Source organism: Ursus americanus, chromosome 7 (assembly GCF_024610735.1).
Source record: "Ursus americanus isolate L20-20 chromosome 7, mUrsAme1.1.p, whole genome shotgun sequence".
Taxonomy (NCBI): Eukaryota; Metazoa; Chordata; class Mammalia; order Carnivora; family Ursidae; genus Ursus; species Ursus americanus.
Genome location: NC_142133.1, coordinates 83,570,070 through 83,594,145, shown reverse-complemented (window position 1 = coordinate 83,594,145; position 24,076 = coordinate 83,570,070). Strand labels below are relative to the sequence as shown.

At 45.9% G+C, this 24,076-nt stretch overlaps 1 protein-coding gene across 6 annotated transcripts in view; it reads left to right on the top strand.

The window, feature by feature from the left end:
* The window catches only part of DCDC2C (doublecortin domain containing 2C), a 119,467-nt gene that overhangs the window by 44,671 nt on the left and 50,720 nt on the right, over positions 1-24,076 (top strand). For 3 of the 6 annotated variants that reach the window (XM_045788915.2, XM_087863887.1, XM_087863886.1), the window contains exon 9: positions 4,790-4,858. The exons of 2 other annotated variants lie outside the window; for them this stretch is intronic. In XM_045788915.2, the coding sequence (XP_045644871.2) occupies positions 4,790-4,858 (69 nt within the window). One more of the 6 variants, XM_087863889.1, reaches the window with a different exon arrangement.

The following is a 24,076-nucleotide window of genomic DNA, read 5'->3' as shown; positions in this document are numbered from 1 at the left end:
TCTCAACGTGGCATCAAGACGCTCATAGAATTCCGCTGATGTCCGTCTTTGGCTTATGAGAGAAACGAAATCGAGGTGCCGGGTCAGAGACTCTTCTCAGTTAGCTGTGTGATCTCACTTACGTATGTCGTCACTGGTAAAGCTTCAGTGTCACTGAACCCTGTTTGTCCTGGGCCAAGTGGCTCCTGACCAAGACGGGAGGCATAGTGTGTGGGAAATACAACGGAAGGGACGGCGAGAGACACTCTGGATGGTACGAAGTGTTACACTGGGGGTCGTCTATCTGGACGTGGATTACAGCTGATCTCTACTCACCTTTTCTTTTTTCCTATGCTACATTATCTCCTTCGAGTTTTTGTTTTTTAAGATATTACAATTTATTTTCAATGTTTTTTTTAATTTCTCTTTGGTTTTAATAGCACACAGTGTGTCCCCTTGCCAACATTTTGACAGTAGGTCTTGAGTGGAGGTTTAAAAGAGAGAAGCTCTATCAGCTTTGGTTCTTTGGGAGAGGTGAATTTTTACAACAGCTTTCATTTCAAAGTCCTGAGTTATTATACCCCAATGTTAAGGAAACTTTTCTAACTCTTATAATCTACCCAAACTGGCACCCAGATATGAAACATCGGTGTTGAAAATCTACTTGATTTAAAGTACACATTTTTCACAAAAGCAATGTCTTCTTCCGGATTTAAGGTTATGCTTATTTTTATAAACTCTTCAAAAAGAAAAGTGCCTAGAATGGTGGGCTCTGTTTGGTTCAGGACTCTGACCTTTGATTTGTTTCCGGGGGTGGGGGTGGGTGTGCAATTTAGTATTTCTCACCAATTCTCTTCTACTAGGATACTGTTTTGTTGTCATGCCCCAACAGGTGCTAGGCATGTCCTGTTGGTACATGGGAAGGGTGGACGGACTGAAATCACAGAGGACTGGTCCGGTTCTGATATCTACTGAATTGCAGTCATTTTCAGAGCCCCCAGGAGCCAGTGCGAGAAGAGAGTGCCTTTACTTCAACTCCCATAGCAACCGGAGCAATGCACCTGAACTCTATTTCACGTCACTCTAGAGAAAGAGCTAAGAATAAGACACTAACGTAAAACCAAAATAGTTTGGACTAATTCGGAGAAGTCAGTCTAAATTTGTGTAATCTCTGAATTGTTTAATTAGAAAAAACAATGGAGCTTTAAAGCTTTGGCACTTTTAGGAGCATGGAGTAACTCGGACTGAGCTAAGAAAGGTCCTTGGGGTGCTCACTTTAATGAATAAATTAACAAGTGTAATTAGTGCTGTATCTGTTCGGATGCTTCTGGCTGCAAAGAACAGAAACCCACAGAGAAGTGGCTTACGCACAAGGAGCACGCGTCAGGCTGTTACAGAAGCCTGGAGGCCTCCTGCGTAGTGCGAGCTCGCGGGCTGGACGGCTCAGCGGTGTCACTGAGGACCCGCTCGCTGCCGTTGCCCTGCCTGTTGCTCTGCACACCGACTTCTGGCCTCAGGCCTGTTTCCTCATAGTCTCAAGGTGTTTGCCTCCCCTCTGGGCGGCACGTTGAGACCCGTGAATGCTGACGAGAAGAGTAGAGAGACCATTTCCTTCCCTGTGCCTTTTTCGAGTAGAGAGAAAAGTCTCTCTCTACTATTCCTCCTGGAATCTACCCCATGTGTCTGCCTCATCCTTGTCGGTAGTTGAGGAGAGGCAACGGGCCTTTCGTGGTGTAGACTAACCAGCATCCGCATCTGGAAAGGGGCCCAGGCTCCGCTGAACTGTGTGACTAGCCCCTGAGCCTGGGTTTTTCTTCTAGCAAGGAACGAGGTGAGGACAGGCCAGGAGATAGGCAGCTCCGGGGTCTGCACATAAATCTCCGGCCTTCGTGATGGGAGTGCCCGTCGTCCTGCCTTCTCCCGGCTTTGGGTGCTGTCCCCGCAGAGCCCCTCAAGAGTCTTGTGCCATCAGTTATTTGTTCCCCCTTTTCTGGGAACCTCTCCCTTCACTTGAGTCCTCCTGGCCGGACGGTACACATAGGGGAAGTAAGCCGGTTATAACCAGAAAGATCCCTCCCTTGGCCTCCTTCCTCTGTGAGCAGCTCCGTCTCTCCCAGTACTTGGAGGGAGGGTCCCTCCTCTCCTCACTGTCTCCATCCCCTCCCCTCTCCTTGGCCTCTTCTGGCTTCTGCCCACAATGACGTGAAACATCTCTCGACTTCATGCCCCAAATCCAACACACTTCTCGGTTCTCGTCACACTTGACCTTTCACCTTCGGCTGACACTTTTGGCCCCTCCCTTTTCCTCCAGTACTCTCCTCCTTTGGCAAGACCCAACCGCCTCCTGATTTTCCTTCCTTCCATCTGTCTGGCCACTCAATTCTCATTTTTTTTTCTTAAAGAGTTTATTTTATTTTTTAGAAAGATTTTCATTTATTAATTTGAGAGAAAATGAGAGCTAGAGAGAGAGAGAGAGAGAGTGCACACACACAGAGGGAGAGAGAGAAGCAGAGTCCCCGCTGAGCAGGGAGCCAGATGAGGGGCTCAATCCTAGGACCCGGGATCATGACCTGAGCTGAAGGCAGACACTTAACCGACTGAGCCACCCAGGATCCCCTAAAGAGTTTATTTTTTAAGTAATCTCTACACCCAACGTAGGGCTCGAACTCACAACCTTGAGATCAAGAGTCACATGCTCTTCCGACTGAGCCAGCCAGGGGCCCATTCTCATTTTTCTCCGTAGACTTCTGATCCTCCACTCGGCATGGAATGTTGGAGGTCTACATGGTCAGGTCAGGGCAATGATTCTTCCAGGTCTAGACCTTGTCCCCAGATGGAACTCTCCATCACCGTGCTGTCAGTCTCTCTGTGGGTCTCTTTTCTGGGCTCCAGGTGCACATGCACACACACACACACACACACACACATCCAGACACGCAGACATGCATCCAGATAGACACACACTAGGAGCTGACATCACCCGTGAGCTGTTCTGAGGCACGAAAGTTCAGCACAGTGAGAATGCACACGTGTCTTCACACCATCTGCACACCTTGCTCTCTCCCTATCTCAGGGGGTGTATGACACTCGTCCATCCAGTAAGACAAAGCAAACTTAGAGATATTCCTACGACTGTTTCAACTCCTCCATATCCAGACCATCTCAACATCTGCCAGTTTTACCTCCTAAACATGTGTGGAAGCGACCCACTCTGTGCACCTGCACCTCCCTCCCACTGGTGCTGCCTGCCGCCGTCCCCGGCTGGATCACTGGGTGGCTCTTTCTCCGGAGGCTGACCATCCCCAGTACCCCTCCATCTCAGTGCTTTCTCCTGCAGCAAGATGGCCACACGCCCTCCCTTTTGTCTGCAACATTCTCTCTCTGCTTTTTTGTATATTGCTTTTCATCCCTCCTATTTCAAGTTGTAGTCGCACCAGAGGAAACGTTCCGTGGTCTCCTGTGTATGTGAAACCCCCTGATATCCTATTTGGCTCCATGTCTCTCTCACAAAGCATATCACAGTTGTGCTTTTATACTTAATTGTGTGACTTAATTACTGTTCATCTCCCCGTATGACTGAGCTTCTTGGAGGCCACGTTGGTTTGCATTCACGGTCACTGTCGTACGTCAGGATTGCGGGACGCAGGCATTCTGTGTATATTGCTGAATAAATGAATGAGTCGATGTTGGGTGAGTCACATCACTTACTCTTTGAAAGAATGTGCTTTCTGTGTTTATTTTTCATGTAGTTGGAGCAGTCCCAGAGTCGTCGTCTTCGTGGTTACTTTCCCACGTGGACTGCAGGATGAGAACGTGCATGCAGTCTTTGTCTGAGTTTTCGGATCGTTTGCGCAGCTGAGGTCTGGGCTGGTGGGATCGGCTGTGGAGCAGTCACCCAGACGTCTACACAGCCACAGACTTGCTCTTGCACCTGTAAGGGTCAGCTGGCAGGAGCTGTGGGGTCCTTGGGGCTCTTCATGGACACCGGTTGTGGGCATTTGTTGAGAGAATACTTCTCCACCCACTTTAACTCAGGTGTGCTTTGCAGCCCGCCTTCCCCGATGACAGGTGGGGGGAGGGAATGAGCCGCACGTCCTGGCACAGGCGTTAAGAGCCCCACTGCCCCTCTGCCTCCAAAGCCAGGGAAATGCGAGGAGTTGGCATCTCCGTCGGTCTGGCTTCCTGGGTGACTGGTGGGCAGGAGACCCCCTCGCCGGCCTTCAGTGGACATGCGGCACATGTCCTGGGTGTAGCCCTACACTGACTGGTCCAGAAATACCGTAGCCCCTGGGGGCCCTTTCCTTCTTGTCCACACAACCTCCAGGCTTTCCCCTCATGGAGAGGCTCCAGGGCACCAGTGAAACACAGCTCACTGCTTTTTGCCAACAAGTCACAAAAACTGGGAGATCATACCCAAGGATGTGAGCAGGCACCGCTGTGCGAGGAACAGGACCGCCCAGGCTGTGGGGGGCGTGTTTGAACACAGCGGACGGGGGCTCTGGCTCACGGGCATTTATCACCGCTGACAAGAAGCATCTGGAGGGGTAATCCACTCCTGTGTACGTGAAAGGGGTTTCTAGCATTTCTCCTTAAAGATTTCCCCGACGATTTCGTTAAATAGGTTAGCATTTCGAAAGTGGAGCAAAAGGTAAAAATACAAGACAGGCGCTGTGGAGAAACCGGCCCCGTTTTCAGCTCCGTCTACAAAAATGGGTCACAGAGTTCCACTCTCCACGCCCTCCACTCCTTTCACGGGGTTTGGCGTAGCCGGCCGGCCACTAAGCTAAAAAGTGGTGTGTTTTCTCTCTAGACGCCGGCGGAGATAGTTAAGGAAGATGAAGAGACACACGATAGCTCCCCTGATTTTGAAAGCAACAAGGTGAGCAGATCCCACTTTTATACTGTATTTAATTCTTGGGGGGAAGGCACCTCCTTATCCTTTTAACACGGTGGGTAGAGCTCACGTTTGATGAAGAAAGAATCAGAGAGCTCAGGGCATTCCAGAATACAGATCAGCACGGAACTAGAAACCTAGCGTGTTTCCCAGGCAGGCTGTGCCTTAGATCTGGTCTCTTGATGCCAGAAATTATGTGAGGAATTTTAATGGCTTCTGTACTTGTCCTGATTACCTTTTACTGTGCTTCCAGTCACAGGCTGAGAAACGGTTTTCCCAACAAATTTCAAGATATATTTTTAGCGGGGCGAGTCGGGAGGTGACTAGCAGCAGGCGTGTAGGTATGTAGACGTCTGCGGACACCACGGACATTCCGCTTTCCGGGGCGCTGGTCTTGTGTAAGCAGCTCGTCTTGCTGGGGAACGCGGGGAGCGTGGGCACCCGCTCCGCAGATGGCAGCAGGAGCCAGCCCAGGAGAGCCCCGGCCGCATGCTGTGTCTGTGGCTTTGTCCATCCAGACGCTGAGACGTGCCGTCGAAGCCAGAAGCGCATTCCTCTGTGCACGTGGCGCTCTGTGAGGTCATGTGACCAGGCTGTATCGACTACGCGTATTGCAAAAACAACATTTATCTTTATTTTTTTATTGAGGAATACTTGGTAATTAAAACTAGTTAACATGTCCACGACGGATAATCACCATTTCCTTTTTTGTTTGTGTGGTAAGAACATTTAGTTGAGACAGAGGGAGGAGCAGAGGGAGAGGGAGAAACAGGCTGTCCGCGGAGCAGGAAGCCCGATGCGGGGCTCCATCCCAGGACCCTGAGATCATGACCTGGGCCAAAGTCAGACGGTGCTTACCTGACTGAGCCACCCAGGTGCCCCTGCGGTGAGAGTATTTAAGACAAAATTTACTTTAAATATACAAATCATGTAGGTAAGAAATAGATTTTTGGGAATTTGTTTTCAAAATTCTGTCTCTAGATTTTTTTTCCGAGGTGGTTTCTTATTTAAAATTTGTTTTTGAGAGAAAGAGAGAAAGAACACAAGTGGGGACAGGAGGGGCAGAGGGAGAGACAGAATCCTAAGCAGACTCTGTGCAGAGCAGAGCCCAACATGGGATTCGATCCCACCACCCTGAGACCATGACCTGAGCTGAAATCGAGAGTCCGATGCTAAACGGACTGAGCCACCCAGGCGCCCCTCTTGTTTTAAACTTTCTGGCCCCAAGCAGGAGGTTGCGTAATGATTCCGGGGTGTCTGGTGTGAGTCTAATGCCGAACCCTCGAGAACTATAAACTTGGGGATACAGCGGCCTCGGCAGCCATCTTTTCCACTCTTAAACTGGGTCCCCATTTAAGAACAGAGGGAAGTGAGCCCGGAGGGCTGGTGGCAGGGGCTGGAGCTACTCGGAGCTGTCTCCTGCTTCTTGCCCACCTTGGAAAGGGCGTTTGTGGGAAAGGAAGTTTGGGTTTTCCAACATCAGTGGAGCTCATGAGCTAAAACAGACAAGGGGAATGCACTTTCAAACAATTCTCTTTTCCCTCTGTTCTTAAGTAGTTTTGATCTGGAGGTGGTTTTCGGTGAAAGTATACAGTGTGTATCTCCATGACTGGGAAGACTCTCAAATGAGGAGGAAAGAGAATATTTCGTTGCTCTGGTGCCAGAGTGTAAGACTGTGTTCTGAGCACTGGAGCAATGTCTGTCCTGGAGCATTAGGTGAGGTGACACAGAGGGCACCTGCTTGCACTGGGGGGAGCAGTGGAGAGGGGCCCTAATGCGTTCCAGTTGTGTAATAACTGATTGCCGTGTTTTAATAGAAAGAGGGCGCAGACATCGTGGTGACATTGAGTTTATGCGGTAGCCTGAGTGCCTTGTGGGGACTGGCCACTAAATTTGTCATCCGTGCCTATTGATTTGTTATGTAAATCTGCTCGGGCCTCTGGGCGTTTTCCTGTGCACTAGTAACTTGACATCAATCAGTAGATTGAATTTCCTAGAGTGAATCAAAGTGTCTTTCTTAATGCATTATTGGAATAATGGCAAACCCAAGCACCTAGTTTTTAAACGTCTGGGTTTGCAGTCTCAGCTTCTGGGAAAGAAGGTGATACAGAACAGCGGAAGCCCCGTTGTCTCTTGTCCGGACATTAATGACGTGAGGCAGGCAGGGAGGGTCTGGGGAGAACAGCCCCCCTCTGCTGAGCGTTTGCTCTGTCGGGCACGATGCTAACCCCTGCCACACGGGCCCGCCTGACCTCACATGCAGTCTTCACCCTCCACCCTGTACTTAGGAAGTGGGGGAGCTTGGATTTGACCCCGGTTTTGAACGATCCATCTTCTGCACGGTGAACCATATGCTAGTTGTGCCTAATTTCTCAGGAGAGCTACTTGCCGTGTCAGGCTCCACGGTCTGTTCCTTGTGCTGGTAGTTGTTGTGTAACTCGTGGCCAGAAGAGCCTGACTGCTATGACGTCCACACAGCGCCATCTTTGCTTCCTGTGTGGCCCGGACACAACTGCGTCGGTGTGTTTTCCTTATTGGCATGAAGTGTCCACGGAGTTGAAGGTTTTTGGCCCTGAAGTCTAGCCTGTGTTTTTTTTTTTTTTTTAAAGATTTTATTTATTTATTTGACAGAGATAGAGACAGCCAGCGAGAGAGGGAGCACAAGCAGGGGGAGTGGGAGAGGAAGAAGCAGGCTCATAGCAGAAGAGCCTGATGTGGGGCTCGATCCCATAACACCGGGATCACGCCCTGAGCCGAAGGCAGACGCTTAACCGCTGTGCCACCCAGGCGCCCCTAGCCTGTGTTTTTGAGGGATCAGAAAGAGAGCAAGCATTTTATGTGCCTTATAGTAGCTAGAAATTATAATAATAAAGATGCGACGTCTAAGTAATGCTTCCTGGCTGAGGCCACAGTGTCTGTATCTGCTCTCGGTGAACTCTCGTGTTATTTCTCGTTTCATTTCCCTGTTAATTTGAAAAATGAGTCACGGGATATTTATGAGACGCTGACTGTATTAGTTTCCGTTTTGCATGTTGCTTCTCGCTCCCCCCGTTGTGGAATCCTTAGGGATTGGCATCGGGTGTCCTTCACGGCGTCCAGGACGGTGCCTTACGCGCAGAAGGTGTCTCGGAACCGTTTGTGGATCTGCTTTGAGTTACCTGTGGCTAAGGTGCTTAAACTTCAGTCTGCCGTCCTGGGGTAAAATGGAAATGACCTTGCAAAGTGGGAAGAGAGCATGTTATTGCGAACATCATTTTAAAAATATAGATTTCTGATGTCGGATCATAAGGGTTTCTGTTATCATCTAAAATTTTTTTTTTGTGGTAAAATATAGGTGTATGTGAAACATAACAGGTGCCATTTTAACCACTTTTACGAGTACCATTCAGTGGTAGTGAGGACCTTTGCAGTGCTGACAGCTGTCTGTGCACAAACACTGCATCGTCCCGAGCAGACTCTCTCCGCACCGAGCACGACTCCTCGTCCCCGCCTCCCCCTGCCGCTCTGTGCGGGCGCTAGAACGGCGCGGGTGGGGGGAGCTCTCAATGCAGGCGTCCGGGTCAGATGTGGCTCACCGCCAGCCCAGGGAATGTGGACAAGTGGTTTATTTGGTCATGATGCACATTACTGGCACAGAAGTGGGTGGAATCAAGAGCAGAAGTCAAACATAGAGCCATGCTTTCATCGGACACGTCTTCACCCTCGGAACGCTTTAAGTGGGTTAATTCTACAGTGATGACAGCTCTGACGGTCTCTGACCCTTCAGTGATATTTTCACCTTAAAATGGAATATCACCGACATCAACTAATTTGAAGAGCTCTTCTGTGAACTAATAAAGATGAAGTGTCTATTTTTTACCTATGTCAGATTGTGTTCATGGCACAGTATTTTAGTTACGTTGGAGGCTTGAGAACCGTCCGAGTGGAATATCCCAAAAATATGCACATTAATAACACAAAGTAGAAACACGTGAGATCATCCTTGGGGGCCGATGAGCAGCTGATGCTTTGCGGTCCAGCGGGAAGCCAGCGCTGGGGAGACAGGAAGGCAGAGACGCACCCACGTCTGAAGGTGGCGCTCTAAGAGTGAAAACCCCCAGGTGTCCTGTTCCGTGGGAAGTACTTAATGAGAAGTGCATGGCAACAGTTTAGGGTAGGGAAGGTGTAGTGCCTGATGAACTAGGCAGGAAATGGGAGGAGCAAGGTGGAGTCAGAGCTGGAGAGGGAAGTCCTTCAGGGTCTGTGCCACAACAGGGAAGTGAGGGGAGGAGCAAGGGTTTATTTGACAGCGTCCTTCCTGCAGAGTTGATTACTATATTTTTTTAATAATAGGAAAAAGAAGATGAAAGTCCTTGTGAAGATAATGAAAGAAAGGTTTGTATCAACACATTCTGTAATTTATGTGTTTCGTATTCCGAAGACAGACCTAACAAGATAATCAGTGGATTCTAAAATCTTGCCAGGTGCTTTTTCAGGACTATAACCTCTGTGCCATTGTCACACACCCTAGCTCTGCTCCCACAGAGAGGAAGCAACTCAGAGGGGAAGGAATATGGTTAAGGCATTTCAGAGAGGCAGACAGATCCACCCAACGGCAGATAGGAAGCAGGAGAGCCAAGCCGCCACTCGAGTCTCATGTTCGGGAACACCCCCCATAACTTAGCCGCCAGCAGGAACTGCAGACCCTTGCTTGGGCTTTCCAGGAAGCCCTAAAACCTGCATCTTCAGGCCCTGGCCTTTAGGCTAAGGATGAGCGTGTCAACCTGGGGGCCACAGGAGGAGGATGGGCCCCGTAGAGGTGGGACACTCCCAGCCCCCTGGGGAGGTGTGGCTCTGGCTGGACAGCTGGCCCCACATGGTAGGCAGGGACATGTCCATCTCCACAGTCCTGCTCTCCCGGCAGTAGCTCTGTCCCTAGCAGAATCAAAGTCTCACTGTTGGGGTGCCTGGATGGGGCGGCTTAGTCAATTAAATGTCTGACTCTTGATCTCAGCTCAGGTCTTGGTCTCAGGGTCGTGAGTTCAAGCCCCGTGTTGGGCTCCATGCTGGGAGTGGAGTCTACTTAAAAAAAAGTCTCACTGTTATTTGTTAGATGATTAAGTGACCGTGATGATTTTTGCCTGAGTATGCAAGATTTTATTTATTTATTCCTTAGTTCACTTAGATTCCTTGTCACTCAGTGAAAACTTGGGCCATAAATACTAATATTTGGGAAGGTTACCTAATCAAAACCAGCATGGGAGAACCACTTGGGATTTGACATGAGATCCACCTGCAGTAGAATGCTCCGTCCATCACTTCCCCCACGTGAAACTTGGGATAATGCCATAGAAAATCAGAGCTCAGTTTCTTCCTCTGAAGTTTGATGGTTTATTTATAGCAAAATCAACCTCTGGGATTAGAGATAACATGTATGAAATGTACTCGATGTTATGATTTTTATTTATGTTGTCAGTGATAACTGGATTGTAAAAGAATCCTGACAGCACCTGGGGTGGGGCACACACACGAGCTGCAGTACTGTCTGCGAATACACCTGTCACATGCAGATGTGCACATGGCCATGTGGAAGTGAGTGCACCTGTCATGTGCAGATGTGCATGGGGCCATGTGGAAGCGAGTGCACCTGTCATGTGCAGATGTGCATGGGGCCATGTGGAAGTGAGTGCACCTGTCATGTGCAGATGTGCATGGGGCCATGTGGAAGCGAGTGCACCTGTCATGTGCAGATGTGCACGTGGACACGTGGAAGCGAGTGCATCTGTCGTGTGCAGATGTGCATGGGGCCATGTGGAAGCAAGTGCACCTGTCGCGTGCAGATGTGCGAGCGGCCATGTGGAAGTGCTGCAGTCCTGTCCTAGCTCTTCTGTAAACTTGTGAGGTGCCCCTTATTCAGTAAGTTCACTTCTCTGAACTTTGTTAACCCAATCAACAGCTATTTTATGTATTTATAGGTTTACTTAGCTCAAAAGAATTGATCGAGAAAATGGGTTTGCAAGTTCTTGAAAAGTGCAACATATCTGTGTTTAAAACGGTGTTTGTAGTATTTTAATGAAAGTGTTTTTCAGTTGGAAATTAGACACTTGGCTGTTCCCACTTGTAACTCTGTCATTAAAATCAGTGTCATCAATTTTGTTCTCTCGAATTCCATCCCCTGGAATGCTCAGCAGCCAGAGCATCTGCACTTTGCTGGAAAAGCAACCTGGGTGTTGAGGGAGATGTCCCCGTGAGCTTAGAGAACATTCTCTCAGACTTTATTGTCAAGTAATTCTTTGGAAATATATCATTTGTCTGGCATATATGTTCCTTGCTCTTAGTCTGAACGTGCTGTAAACATGATGGAGTGAAGAGGGCAAACTCTGGACGCATGTAAATGGTGTCTGGGGTGCAGTTTCCTGCCCTGACCTGAGCCTCAGGTTCCTTATGTGCAATATTGGGATAACTTCCAACCTGTGAAGTCCATATAAAGATTAGAATTATCCATGAAGTGCCTTCTCCAGTGGGTGGGGAGTAAATTATAGGGACGGTTATTCTTCTCTCTGTGATTCCTACTAGAATTCCTTAGCAGGAGGAATTCCATTTTGTTTATGTTTTCATTTTTCTTTCTTTTTCTTTGTTTAAAAAAAGTTTTTTTGAGAGAGAGAAAGAGAGAGGAGGGGGAAGAACAGAGGGAGAGAGAGAATCTCAAGCAGACTTTACCGTCAGTATGGAGCCTGACGCAGGGCTCGATTCCACAACCCTGAAATCATGACCTGAGCCAAAATCAAGAGTTGGCCACTTAACCGACTGAGCCACCAGGCGTCCCTATATTTTCATTTTTCTTAGCACCAGGCACACACAGTGCGATTCTCACTGTTGGCATTAATTATTTTGTGAAACTGAATTTTCTTCTATGATATCCCATGTTTTAAAATTCACAATACTTTATCAAGTTATAAAAATCGTATTTATTATAGAATTATTAATAAATACAGATAAAAATAGTAAAAACATTGAATTCTTCTGCTTAGAATCTGTTTTCACTTTTGTGTATATTCTTAAGGGCTATTTTCCATTAGTTTTTTAACATAGTGTCTTAAAGGGATCATTACTTTGCTGATAATAATTTTAATTAATACTATGAATCAATATTTAGGATATTTTCAGTATTTTAAAGTTTTTCTTAGTATACTTCAGAATGTTGATTTTACTTAGAAATAGATTTAAACATTTGTTTAAATGTTGATTTTACTAGAAATAGATTTAAACATTTTTGATCAGAGATGCCATTCACATTAAGAAAAATCTCAACCAACCAACAAGACAACATATGAATTGTGCTTACGAGGGTTTCCTCCAGAGTAATGTTATACGTTTTGCTTTGGGTATCATCTGTTTTGACCCTTTGATCTCATGCCAGGATCAAAAAAGACAATTTCATTTCTCTTTTACTGGAATAAATATTCCATTTGATTTTTCATTAGGTTTATTTTGTTACTGGGGTGAAAACTTGAGAGGCTTAAGAAAACAGAAGGAATAATTTACCCAGCGATACATTTAAAAATGCAAAATAAAACAAGCCATGAAACCAGATGTTGAATGATTCCACCCTGCGTTAGACTGACAGTAACTCTCTGAAATGTACCAAAGAACATCTGGAATGCTCTAGCTGGGCATTTTGGTGGTTTTATCTAGGTTTTGCATTTTAGGATATAATACGAACACACGGATCACTTCCGATTCAGGGGCATCAAGACAGGTTGCCATGGTGACAAATTCCAGGTGTAGAGTGTGTAAGATGATGAAATGGTAATTGTGACATTTTTTCCTCAAAGGCTTCAAATACCAAGCATAAAGTGATTAATAATAAGTGTGTAAAAAAAAGTACCTTAAAGTAAGATTTTTGGCATATGTACTCATCAATTTATAAAGTGGTCTGTCACCTTTTAGAGGAGCATTCTGTGTGTTTTATGACCATGTTATATATGATGAGATCAAGCCCAAGTCCCTCCGAATGGGTGGTGATGGCAACTGTGGCCCACACCTCAAAACTGTTGAGCATTCTGTGTTAAATGCCATCAATGTGACAGAAAAAAGCAGATTTTGTCTGCCTTCGAAGCGTTTATATTGTAGCCTGTTGGAAAAACAAGAAAAAAATTATATCACACAACATATGACTAGAACTTATGTCTGTTAGTTATTAAACTTATCCTTGAGATACACGTAAACTTTTATGTATATAGATATTTGTCACCTGCTCTAATAAAATCTTGACGCCTGTCAATAGAAACATGTAGAATGCTAACTGAACACTGAGAGTCTGTTATCCAGTCTCTGATTTGGGGACAAAGCACCGAGAATCATTCTGTCTGCTGGTTGTTTGCCCTCGGTTAGGATTAGAACACATCTCTAACCGGCAAGGCTCCTGTCTCCTGCACAGCGAGGTGCTGACGTGTTTTGGCGAGTTCATTGTTTGAGCTTCCTTCCCCGGGGAAGCGGTGTTGATAGTGCGGGCCGTGGCAAGGCACCGGGCCCAGGTGGTTGGAGGATGGTCAGAGGATGCCTGTCTGTGCAGGTGTGAGCTCCTCTGTGGGGGACTGGCGCTGTGTCCCCTGCAGCAGAGGGCCGGCCTCGGCTTCTCCTGAAGGAACGCTGTGCTGTGTGGCACCGATTCCTGTGCTCGACCTCTGTGCTTGCGTTTCTGGCCTGATTTCCAGTCTCTCCCCAATGCCGATCTTCACCTGGTTCAGCAGTCACCTCTTTCAAGATGTGTCTGGATTGCCCATCTGGTCATTTCTTAGTGCTCTCTGCTTTTAGCGACTGTGCTGGCTATTGTAATATGTCACTTTCCTCAATTGCCCCAGTTATTTTGTGTGTGCTTCTGGTTTTCCACAACTCCCTGTTCTGTGTCTTCCGTTCATTTTCCCTGCTGAATGGTCAGCCCCTTAGTTAGGGGCGTGCCTCCTGCTCAGAGCCTCCCTTCCCTACCCGCCAAGGAGCATGGCTGGTTAGAAAATTCTTTACTGAACATGCCTGGGAATTTTAGGACTAGAATTTGGCAAGAGAGGGGCGTCTGGGTGGCTCAGTTGGTTATGCGTCTGCCTTTGGCTCAGGTCATGATCCCAGGGTCCTGGGTTCGAGTCCCGCATTGGGCTCCTTGCTCAGGGGGAAGCCTGCTTCTCCCCTGCCTGCTGTTCCCCCTGCTTATGCTTGCATGCTCTCTCTTTCTCTTTCTCTCGCTTGCTCTGTGTCAAATAAATAAATAAAATCTTAAAAAAAAAAAAAGAATTTGGCAGGAGAGAGAGAAGTTTGACCCTCTCCTAGCTTCCAGTCTTCAGTGTTTCTGTTGTTGAAAAGTTGGAAATTTCAAAACACAATATGAATTTGGGTTAAGTCATAAGAAAATTGAAAAACAAAATAGAACAAAACAGTGGGTAATTTTGGTACCACAATTATAGACTAGGAGTTATGTTTCATCGATAAACGTTGTGTGCTTATTTTCTTAAGAGAGTCGTATTCTATTTTGTTTTCTGGTTTTCTGGTCATTATGACTCCACCCCACTTCCTGCTGTGCTTAGACATTCATTGAGAATCAAGTCTCATAGGATGAGGGGTTTGGAAGGAAACGGGCACTTTCCCTTACAAGCTCCCCCACCCTTAGTGGTCGCCGAGGCTGGAAACGGTGGTCCTCCTTCCTGACAAGATCAGATAAGAAAAGTGAGTACTTGATACATCACTAGCTATAGAATGAGTGACAGAACAGTGAGACCTTTTAAAAAATGATCAAAGTAAATGGTTTATATCAACTGACATAAATCATAGTTAAATGATTTAACATATTTAATAAACGCTGACCTCAGAACATGAGGCATTTTCCTCCGCTTGCAGCTATTGCTGGAAACACTGCATAAGCGTCTTGCTACAGTAACTGGGTGCGCAGACCTGTAACCGTGATTTGCTCTTGTATGCTTTATCCGTCAATCAGGAGAGGGTTTTCATTTAATTAACATTGCCAGAAGTGCCAATAAAACTGGGGAGTTTTTGATCTAGCATTGTCTCTGACTCAGGGTTTTTGTGACAAAATGAAAACGGCATTGATTCTTTAATTGATTTTTGAAATGCATTGCCTGCCCAGTATCTTTACCATTTTTTTCTCTTTATTATCTTGATACCATTCTGTCACTACAGCTAAGTATTTTATTGCTTCCCTGAGAGACGAGGCCCATATTGATCAGCACTGGGGTCTCAAAGCTAAGTGTAAGTCGTCAATAATGCTAAGTGGGGTATGGTGAATTAAATATTCAGTAAGGAGATTTTTAGAGAATTGCAGGGTTCCAGAAAAATAAGGCTTGGATTCCTTTATACATAGGAGGTTCATTTGGATTCAAGCAAAAAGAAATTTGCATTTTAAAATAGAAGAGATGCTTTATTTTCAACTATATATATATATATATATATCCAACTATAGAATATATGTATATTCTGATATATATGCATATATTCATATATATTCTGTGTAATGGTCTTCATTAATAAAACGTAATGTATTGAATATATGTTTTATAATAGGATGAACCAACCTATTTTTTTCATGTGCGGGGCTCCACTGAAACACTTGTGTTGAATTCATGACAATTTTAGAAATCACAGTTAGGGACCTGGAGGGGGAGATGAAAGGCTTCATTCCAGTCCAGAGAAGGAGCAAGTAAGAGGATCGGTGAGTCGTAAGAGGAATAAGCCCAGGGATCTATAGTTAACAACGCTGTATCGTTTACTTGAGAGCAGATCTTCCGTGTTCTCACCATACATGCAAAGCATGTGTCCACGTGAGACAGACATGCTCAGTAACTGGTCCGCGGTCACCCCTGCACAGCAGTGTTCCTTAAACACCACACCGTCGTACCACCCGAATGTACGCTGTTGCTGCTTGTCCATCATACCTCAGTGGAGCTAGGGAGAGACCAGCAGGTGCAGGCCAGTTTCTTCTACTGCCTTCTGTCTGGGAAGTGTCAACACTTCGCTCCTGGTTTCTGGGCTGAGGACCCTCCCGCTCCCTGCGGGGCCTGCTGTCTTCGCCCTACTCCCAGCCCTGTGTGTGCAGCAGGGAGACTTCCTGCCAGCAGCTGCCTCCGGCTCCCAGCTTGGTCCCGGTGTATTGCCGATGCGTCTGCCACCTTTGTCGCCGTGCAGGGAAGAAGGGTGGCCCGGTTCAGCCAGATGCTCAGGTAGGCACCTGCTCCTTATCAGCTGGCTCTTGGCTGTTCACTTCTTAGTTCGTTTTCTCATTCAGCAGTTGTCTACAGTGCTGTCTGTTATAGAAAATCGGTTATTAGCAGAGGGACCAAACTCTTGCTTGGAGCCATCTGCTAGGACACAGACAAGAATAACACCAGGATTTGGCTGTGAGCAAACGCTTAATTAAAGGTGTCAGCAGAGGCACCTCCTGTGGGGTGAGAGCAAGGAATCTAATAGAACTTTATGCCCAACTTATAGTGCTTAAGTAGCAGAAATGGGACCCAAGAGTGGGTCTTTCTGCATTCAGCGAGGTGGTCCCCTCAGCTGTGAGCTGAGCCCTGGAGTGGGGGCCTCGCGGCCCATTTCTGTTCTCCAAGGGTGGTCCTCTTCTCACACTCCTGCTGGCTTCAGGTGGACAGGTTTTTTTTTTTTTTTTAAATTTATTTATTTTAGAGAGAGAGCAGAGGGAGGGGCAGAGGGAGGGAAGAAGAAGCAGACTCCCCACTGAGCACAGAACCTTATGCAGGACTCGGTCCCACAACACGTGAGATCGTGACCTGAGCCAAAACCAAGAGTCAGACGCTCAACAGACGGCAGCACCCAGACATTAAAATATCACCACATGGCGCACAAGCCATTGCAGTCATGACAGGAAAGCATTTTATTCAAATTTACTTGGTTTTCCATGTGAGTTATAGAGATACTGTCTATAACTTTTAAAAATGTATGAATTATTCTTAATTATGAAAATATACGTGGTCAATTTACAATGTTTTGTATGGTACCAAGCAATCTGGAGTTTAGGTTTGTATAACATAGGGCCATAAATGTAATTTTTGGAGACAGAAAGTAGCATTTTAAATTCTCATTTCTGGGAAAGCTTAATGAGAAACCTTTACGGGCTGCCTATACCACACTCCGGGAAGGTACTTTTAGGTGAATTTATTACTTAGTTACCCACAATTGACAGTCATATTTTGGAGAAAAAAATTTCTTCTCCCATGAGTAGGTTAGAGAAAAGAAAATAAAAAACAGGAAGAGGAAGGGAGCTGGAAGGCACATGGGCCCTTTGCATGGACAGTGAGATTGTTCAGCGGCCTTTTCTCTTGATTCCACATTACCTTCTGTGAACCTGGCAGCTTTTCCCGAGAGAAAGCAGAGATGAGAAGTAGTCAGGTATCTCTAACTCAGAATCCAGGTTTGCTCTTGAGATTGCTCGGAGACACCATCCATGAAGCCATGTGATGTTGAGTCAAGTCAGGCCTGTTCTTTATTTGTCTTCGGGGTTTGTCTATATTGGTACTGAAGGAGGAGGATACACGGTGGTGCAAAAAAATGGTCTATACATAAAATCCACATTTTTGCTTGTAAATAGAATGAGTACGGAGAAAACAGCCTTTTTTTTTGAACTTGTGATAAGTCAAAAAACAAATTTATACCGCACGTTGAAATGCCTTAAATAATGAATTTCACAAATTGGTAAAGATCATGGGCACAGAATGCATGTGGATTTCAGCAAACCATACATCTATTTGGGGTGGAGTGAAACACTCCTAAATGAACTTTGGTTCTTTCCTCTGAATCAGAAGCCTGTGCGACATTCAACCTTTTGAGGTTGAATAGGTTTGTCCCTATTGTCCAAATGTGTGTCATGAAGCCCACACACCTGCCATTGACCAATAGGCCTGATCAGGCCAGCAGCTGGCTCCCTGCCCAGGCAGTCTGTCCCTGGAGGATACTGGGACTGTGGGATCTTAAAAGTCCGAGCCAGGGGTGTCTGGGTGGCTCAGTCGTTTGAGCACCTGGCTCTTGATTTCTGCTCAGGTCATGATCTCAGAGTTGTGGGATTGAGCCCCACGTAGGGCTCTGTGCTCAGCGGGGAGTCTGCTTGAGATTCTGTCTCCCTCTGCCCTTCCTCCTCTCACATGTGCATGTGTGCTCGCTCTCTTTCTCTCTCTCAAATAAATAAATCTTAAAAAAGTCAGAGCCAGAAGTACCCCTAGAAATGACTCTTCTTTAATCCTTTCATATTACTGAGGAGCAAATAGAAACATCTCCTTACTTAATACCGTGATTTTAGGAAGTTTCCCTATTGCCATAGAAATGCCTGAAAGCAACTCCAGATATCCAGTGAGGGTGTTCTCTGCGTTCAGAGCCTGTTCAGTGCTCAACACTCCGTGCCAGGTTCAGAGACTGTAAGATGCAGACTTTGCTGCCGGAGCCCGAGAGGCTGCTGTCCTGGGTCCTGCAGAAAGGCTGCCGCCTGCGGAGACGCGGTGTGCTTCGGCTCCATGCAGGTTCGCGTGCTTCTCCTCAAGCCCTCCGACGCCTGGGTGGCTCAGTGACATCTTTTGGTGACAATGACCTAATCCAGGTCTTCATCTATAGTCTCTAGGACCGACTCTTCTGCTCTTTTCCAGGCCGTGTGTTCCTAGAAGTAAAGGAAGTGGCCCTTCGGCGGCTTCTGGTAATTTTTTGGAACTCTGGGATGAGAGTCAGATATGGCGCCTCTGGATGCCAGCAAGGTGGAGGTGGCCGTGTCGGCCTGGAGAGACTCCTAGCACAGCCTCTTGCTCAGCAGCCCGAGGTTGCCGTTCAGTCAGACTGCGGCTTCAAGCCAGAAGAAGAGACATCCCCTTCTTTCCTAAATGAGCCCACCCTCCATCTTTCTCCAAAATTTCTTCTTTCCACCACTTGTGAGGGTCACTGTGCCTGTAATATCTGTCTGCCTTTTCAGTGTCATTAATCTTCTCCCCGCTCGTGGACGCTTGTCCTGCTCTCCAGTAAGCAGCGGTGCCTGCTTTGAGAAGTTGTCCTGGCTGTCCAGCACGGTGGCTGCCACGGTGGCATCCAGCATAGCTGTCCAGCAGGTGTGCTCACCCGTCTTCATTTGCCAACCTAGAGTGCTCGTCGTCATTGGCTTTGAGCATAGCCCCGCGGGAAGACGGCTGCTGTTGCTTTCCATGTCAGGTGTGCCACACGAAATCGTTCCACTTTCTCCCTGTCTCTCTTCATTGGCCCCACCCCTGCCTCTCCCAGAGCTGCTCCCCTGTGTTGGGTAGACTCAGCGAACACTTCTCATCTGCTGCTCTATCCTTCAATTTTTCTTGACACTGTGTATCAATGTCTCGGTCATCAAACTCCTCCATTCCATGGCATGACACTCTCTTGTCCCAACAGCCTGTTGGCTTCTCTCTCTTGGCCCACCCCCAAGCAGAGACCTCACATTCTGTCATTCTGGTTCTCCTCTCTGTTGCTTCCCTCATGGGGAGTCTACCCAAATGACTGAAATTATTTGAGTTGTGTTGACCTTTCCCGCTGGTCCCCCTTCTGTTTGCAAATGCCATTTCAGTCCCTTGTCTTTAATGGAACCTTGGATGACCTCAGTTCTTCCAGACCCTCATAGCACTTAGAGCCTTGTGATGTTCATGAGCCTCTGCATTTCCACTTAGATGTCCCCTTGAATAGGACATGTCCTCAGTGCCACTCAGTTCCTCCTTGTCTCTGTCATGCACCTTTGTTCTTCCCTAAAGAGGCACCACTCAGTGCCTACTTTCCAGTGTCCCTGGCTTTCAGTCTTCCCTCTGGCTTTGTGCCTCAATGCTGGTTGACGTTGGTCAACTCCTGGCATCACACTGCTCTCCTGACTCTGTTTACACCTGCACATGTTTTCCCCTTTAACTATGTCCCCGCTCTTTTCACACCTTTATTGTCCTTACCTAAGTCTGACCACTTCTGTGAAACCATCGTTGACACTCCAAACTGTAGCAGTTTTTGAGATCCTGCACAACTTACTCTGTATTAGCGAGGTTATCATACACAGTTATTAACACCGCATTTTATAGATTTGTTCTTTGCTGTCTCATGGGACATGCAGTTCCTCTTTGTTAATTAGTCCCTCAGGCCAACCATACATTTCTTCATTGTAAAGACCACGCCTTACGTTCCCAACAGCCCTCAGCAGTGACCAGAAGAGCCCAGGGCACATAGTAGGTACTCAAAAGGCAATTGGCGATTGGCTACATTTGAGATTTTCAGACGTTTAAAAAGAGGATAAAAATTTGTTTTCTGTCTCTACAGCTGAAATTTCCCTCCGTTTTTAGGGAGGAGCTGTTCTCCTTTTTCTCCTTTGTGCCTAATTTCCTGAGGTGCTACTTTCTATTCTGTTGTATGTGTTGCCCCTTATTTTGTTTCCTGGCTTATGATTTCTAAAAACTCTACCTTAAGGATGACAGCAAATCCACAAAGGAAGGACTCAGCAGGAGCAGACACATTTTTAAGAAACATTTTCTTCTCTTGCTTGCACTTGATTTTTCCAAGAGGTCATAGTTATTTCATTATCATCAATATTTACCAAAACCCTGCCATTTTCCCAGCAAATAATTTTTTTTTAAATTTCACACATTCCCCCCACCCACCTCCCCTCTGGTAACCATCTGTTAGTTCTCTGTAGTTAAGAATTTATCTCTTGGTTTGTCTCTTTTTTTTTCCTTTGTTCATTTGTTTTGTTTCTTAAATTCCACATATGAGTGAAGTCATATGACATTTGTCTTACTCTGACTTATTTCACATAGCATTATACTCTTCAGGTTAACCATGTCATTGCGAACGATAAGATTTCATTTTTTTATGGCTTAGTAATATTTCATTGAATGTATATACCACTTCTTTATCCATTCATCAATCGATGGACACAGGCTGTTTCCATAATTTGGCTGCCGTAAATAGTGCTGCAATAAGCGTAGGGGTTCATGTATCCCTTTGAATTAGTGTTTTTGTATTTTGAGTAAATACCAGCAATGCGATTACTGGATCATAGGGTAGTTCTATTTTTTAACTTTTTGAGGAGACTCCATACTGTTTTCCAGAGCGGCTGCACCAGCTTGCATTCCCACCAACAGTGCATGAGGGTTCCTTTTTCTCCGCTTCCTTGACAACACCTGTTGTTTCTTGTGTTGTTGATTTTAGCCATTCTGACAGGTGTGAGGTGATATAGTGGTTTTGATTTGTGTTTCCCTGATGATCAGTGATGTTGGGCATCTTTTCATGTGTCTGTTGGCCATTTGTATGTCTTCTTTGGAGAAATGTCTGTTCAAGTCTTCTGCGCATTTTTAATTGGATTGTTTGTTTTTTTGAGTGTTGAGTTGTATGCGTTCTTCATATATTTTGGATACTAACCCTCAATCAGATATGTCATTCAGTAGGTTGCCTTTTAGTTTTGTTGATTGTTTCCTTCAGAAGGTTTTTATTTTGATGTAATCCCAATAGTTCATTTTTGCTTTTGTTTCCTTTGCCTTAGGAGATATATCTAGGAAAAAAGTTGTTATGGCTGATGTCAGAAAAATTACTGCCTGTGCTCTGTTCTAGGATTTTTATGGTTTCAGGTCTCACATCTAGGTCCTTTGTCCATTTTAAGTTTATTTTTGTGTATGGTGTAAGAAAGTGGTCCAGTTTCATTCTTTTGCATGTTGCTGACCACTTTTCCCAACACTATTTGTTGAAGAGTGCGATGTCCCATTGCATAGTCTTGTCTCCCTTGCTGAAGATTAATTAACTGTACAATCATGGTTTATTTCTGGGCTTTCTAGTCTGTCCGTTGATCTATGTGTCCATTTTTGTGCCAGGACCATATTGTCTCGATGACTACAGCTGTGTAATTTTTTTGATTTATTTATTTTTACTCGAGAGAGGGGGAGGGGCAACGGGAGAGGGAGAATCTTTTAAGCAGACTCAGTGCTGAGCGCAGAGCCCTATGTGGGGCTTGATCTCATCACCCTGAGATCACGACCTGAGCTGAAACCAAGAGTCGGCTGCTCAACTGACTGTACCACTTAGTGCCCCTACAGCTTTGTGATATAACCTGAGATCTGGGATTGTGATGTCTCTAGCATTGCTTTTCTTTTTCAAGATCGTTTTGGCTATCTGGGGTCTTCTGTGGTTCCATACAAATTTGAGTATTGTTTGTTCTAGTTCTGTGAAAAATCCTGCTGTTATTTTGATGGGGATTGCATTAAATGTGTAGACTGGGTAGTATGGACATTTTAACAGTATTTGTTCTTCCAATCCATGAGCATGGCATGTCTTCCCATTTCTTTGTGTTGTCTTCAATTTCTTTCATCAGTGTTGTATAGTTTTCAGAGTACAGGCCTTTCATGTCTTTGGTTAGGTTTATTCCTAGATATTTTATTATTTTTTGGTACAATTCTAAATGATACTGTTTTCTTAATTTCTCGTTCTGCTGCCTCATTATGAGTGCATGGAAAGCAATGGATTTCCGTTGCTTGATTTTTGTATCCTGTGACCCCACATTTTTTAGAAGCATTTTCTTATTTTTTAGAAGCATTTTCTTATCTTGCTTGTGCTTGATTGTTCCAAGAGGTCATAGTTATTACAAGGTCATCAATATTTGCCAAAATCCTGTCATTTTCTCAGTAAATAATTTCGATATTAAAAGCAAGCATTTTGTTTAAAAGATCTCATTGCCTTTATCCCAAAGAAAAGGAGGAACACATACATGATGTGTAAGGGAGGTTCATTGTTATAATTGATGTTTAAAATAGGGTCTTACCCTAATTTCAGAGTGCACCTACCTGGACTGTCGTTACAGCTGCAGGGCGTTTCCAGTGAGAATTTCATGGTGTTAATTGTTTACCCCCATTTTGGCCTCTCAGGGAATTGTTATGTGGATTTGGGAACAGTCTACCTTCTTTTGAATTATTAGCGACATTTTCTTTCTAGGTCTATGTGGACTAGACTGGATTCTGATTCAAAACTTGGAAATATAAACTGAAGGGATGAAAGCAATCACTGACATGTGTCAGGTTAACATTTTTCCTTAGTAATAATACAGATAACTGAAAATCAAGGAAAAACCTCTCCTAAGTGAAATGTCCCTACTCTGACCCCACGAGGTCCCGGGCAGAGCTGATGACAAACAATACACCTTTTTTTCTTTCCGCTTACTCTCCGGGAGGCATTTTGGGTAAGGGAGGGTGGCAGTCATGGGTGGGGTAAGCCAGGAAAGGCACAGCTTGGATCGCAGCCGTGCAGGTGCCTTGGGGAGGGGCCACGTGTGCCCTGCTAGTGACTTTGCAACATGGCAAAGAATGAATGTCATCTTGTGTCTGTGTTTTCAGCCCCGCCCTTCTGCAAAATGTTTTCGAAAGCATTTATGACAGTTTAAAGGAAGTGACTAGGTTTTTGCAAATAAGTGTTTAATCTTAGAGACGATATAAGGACTTACGGATTGCTTACCGCAGTCTTTCCACGATGCTGCAGGCCAAATGGAACAGTTTTAGTGAGAACAGTGATAAAATGCAAATAGAGAAATACCATCATTTATCTCTCATTTCTAAGCAACGCTGAGTTTTGCAAAAGTGATTTTCCATACATGTGATACCTCTGAAGATAAAGCCACAATGTCTTCATTTTGAAAATCCCATCTCCTGATGAAATCAGTCATCATTTTGCACACAGCAAATCTCTTTGCTGTGTTGTTTGCTGTTTTCAGAGAGGACTGAAGTTTCAGGCTTCTGTCTCTGCAAAGTGGCTCCGGGGCCGTGCCTTCTGGGCTGTCCTGTGAACTCTGTGGTTTGTCCTGCCGTCTCTCTCGGTGGGACTAGGAGTGCCTCCCGTGGATGTCAGCATCTCGCTCCTGACGGACTCACGTGTGGGAGGAAGAGGGGTACTTGCTGGAAACGCACCGGTGGGCTCTGAGGGGGAGACAGAGACTTTCCCACGGCCAAAGCGCATGAACTTCCACATGTGGCCTCGTGACCTAGTTTTGATTCTTTTTGCCTTTGGCTCAACCTGAGAGCAGCGGCTTTGGGCCTTGTGGACCCCAGTCAGGGAAGGCTTGCTTCCGTGCCCCCGGATTCTGTGCTTTCTGCTTTCTCTGCTGTTGTCAAGGTGGCTGTCTGGGTGGCTTCTTGCAGGCTCGGCTTACAGAGCCACAGACTGTTGAGTAGACCAATGCCAGAGCTATTGTTC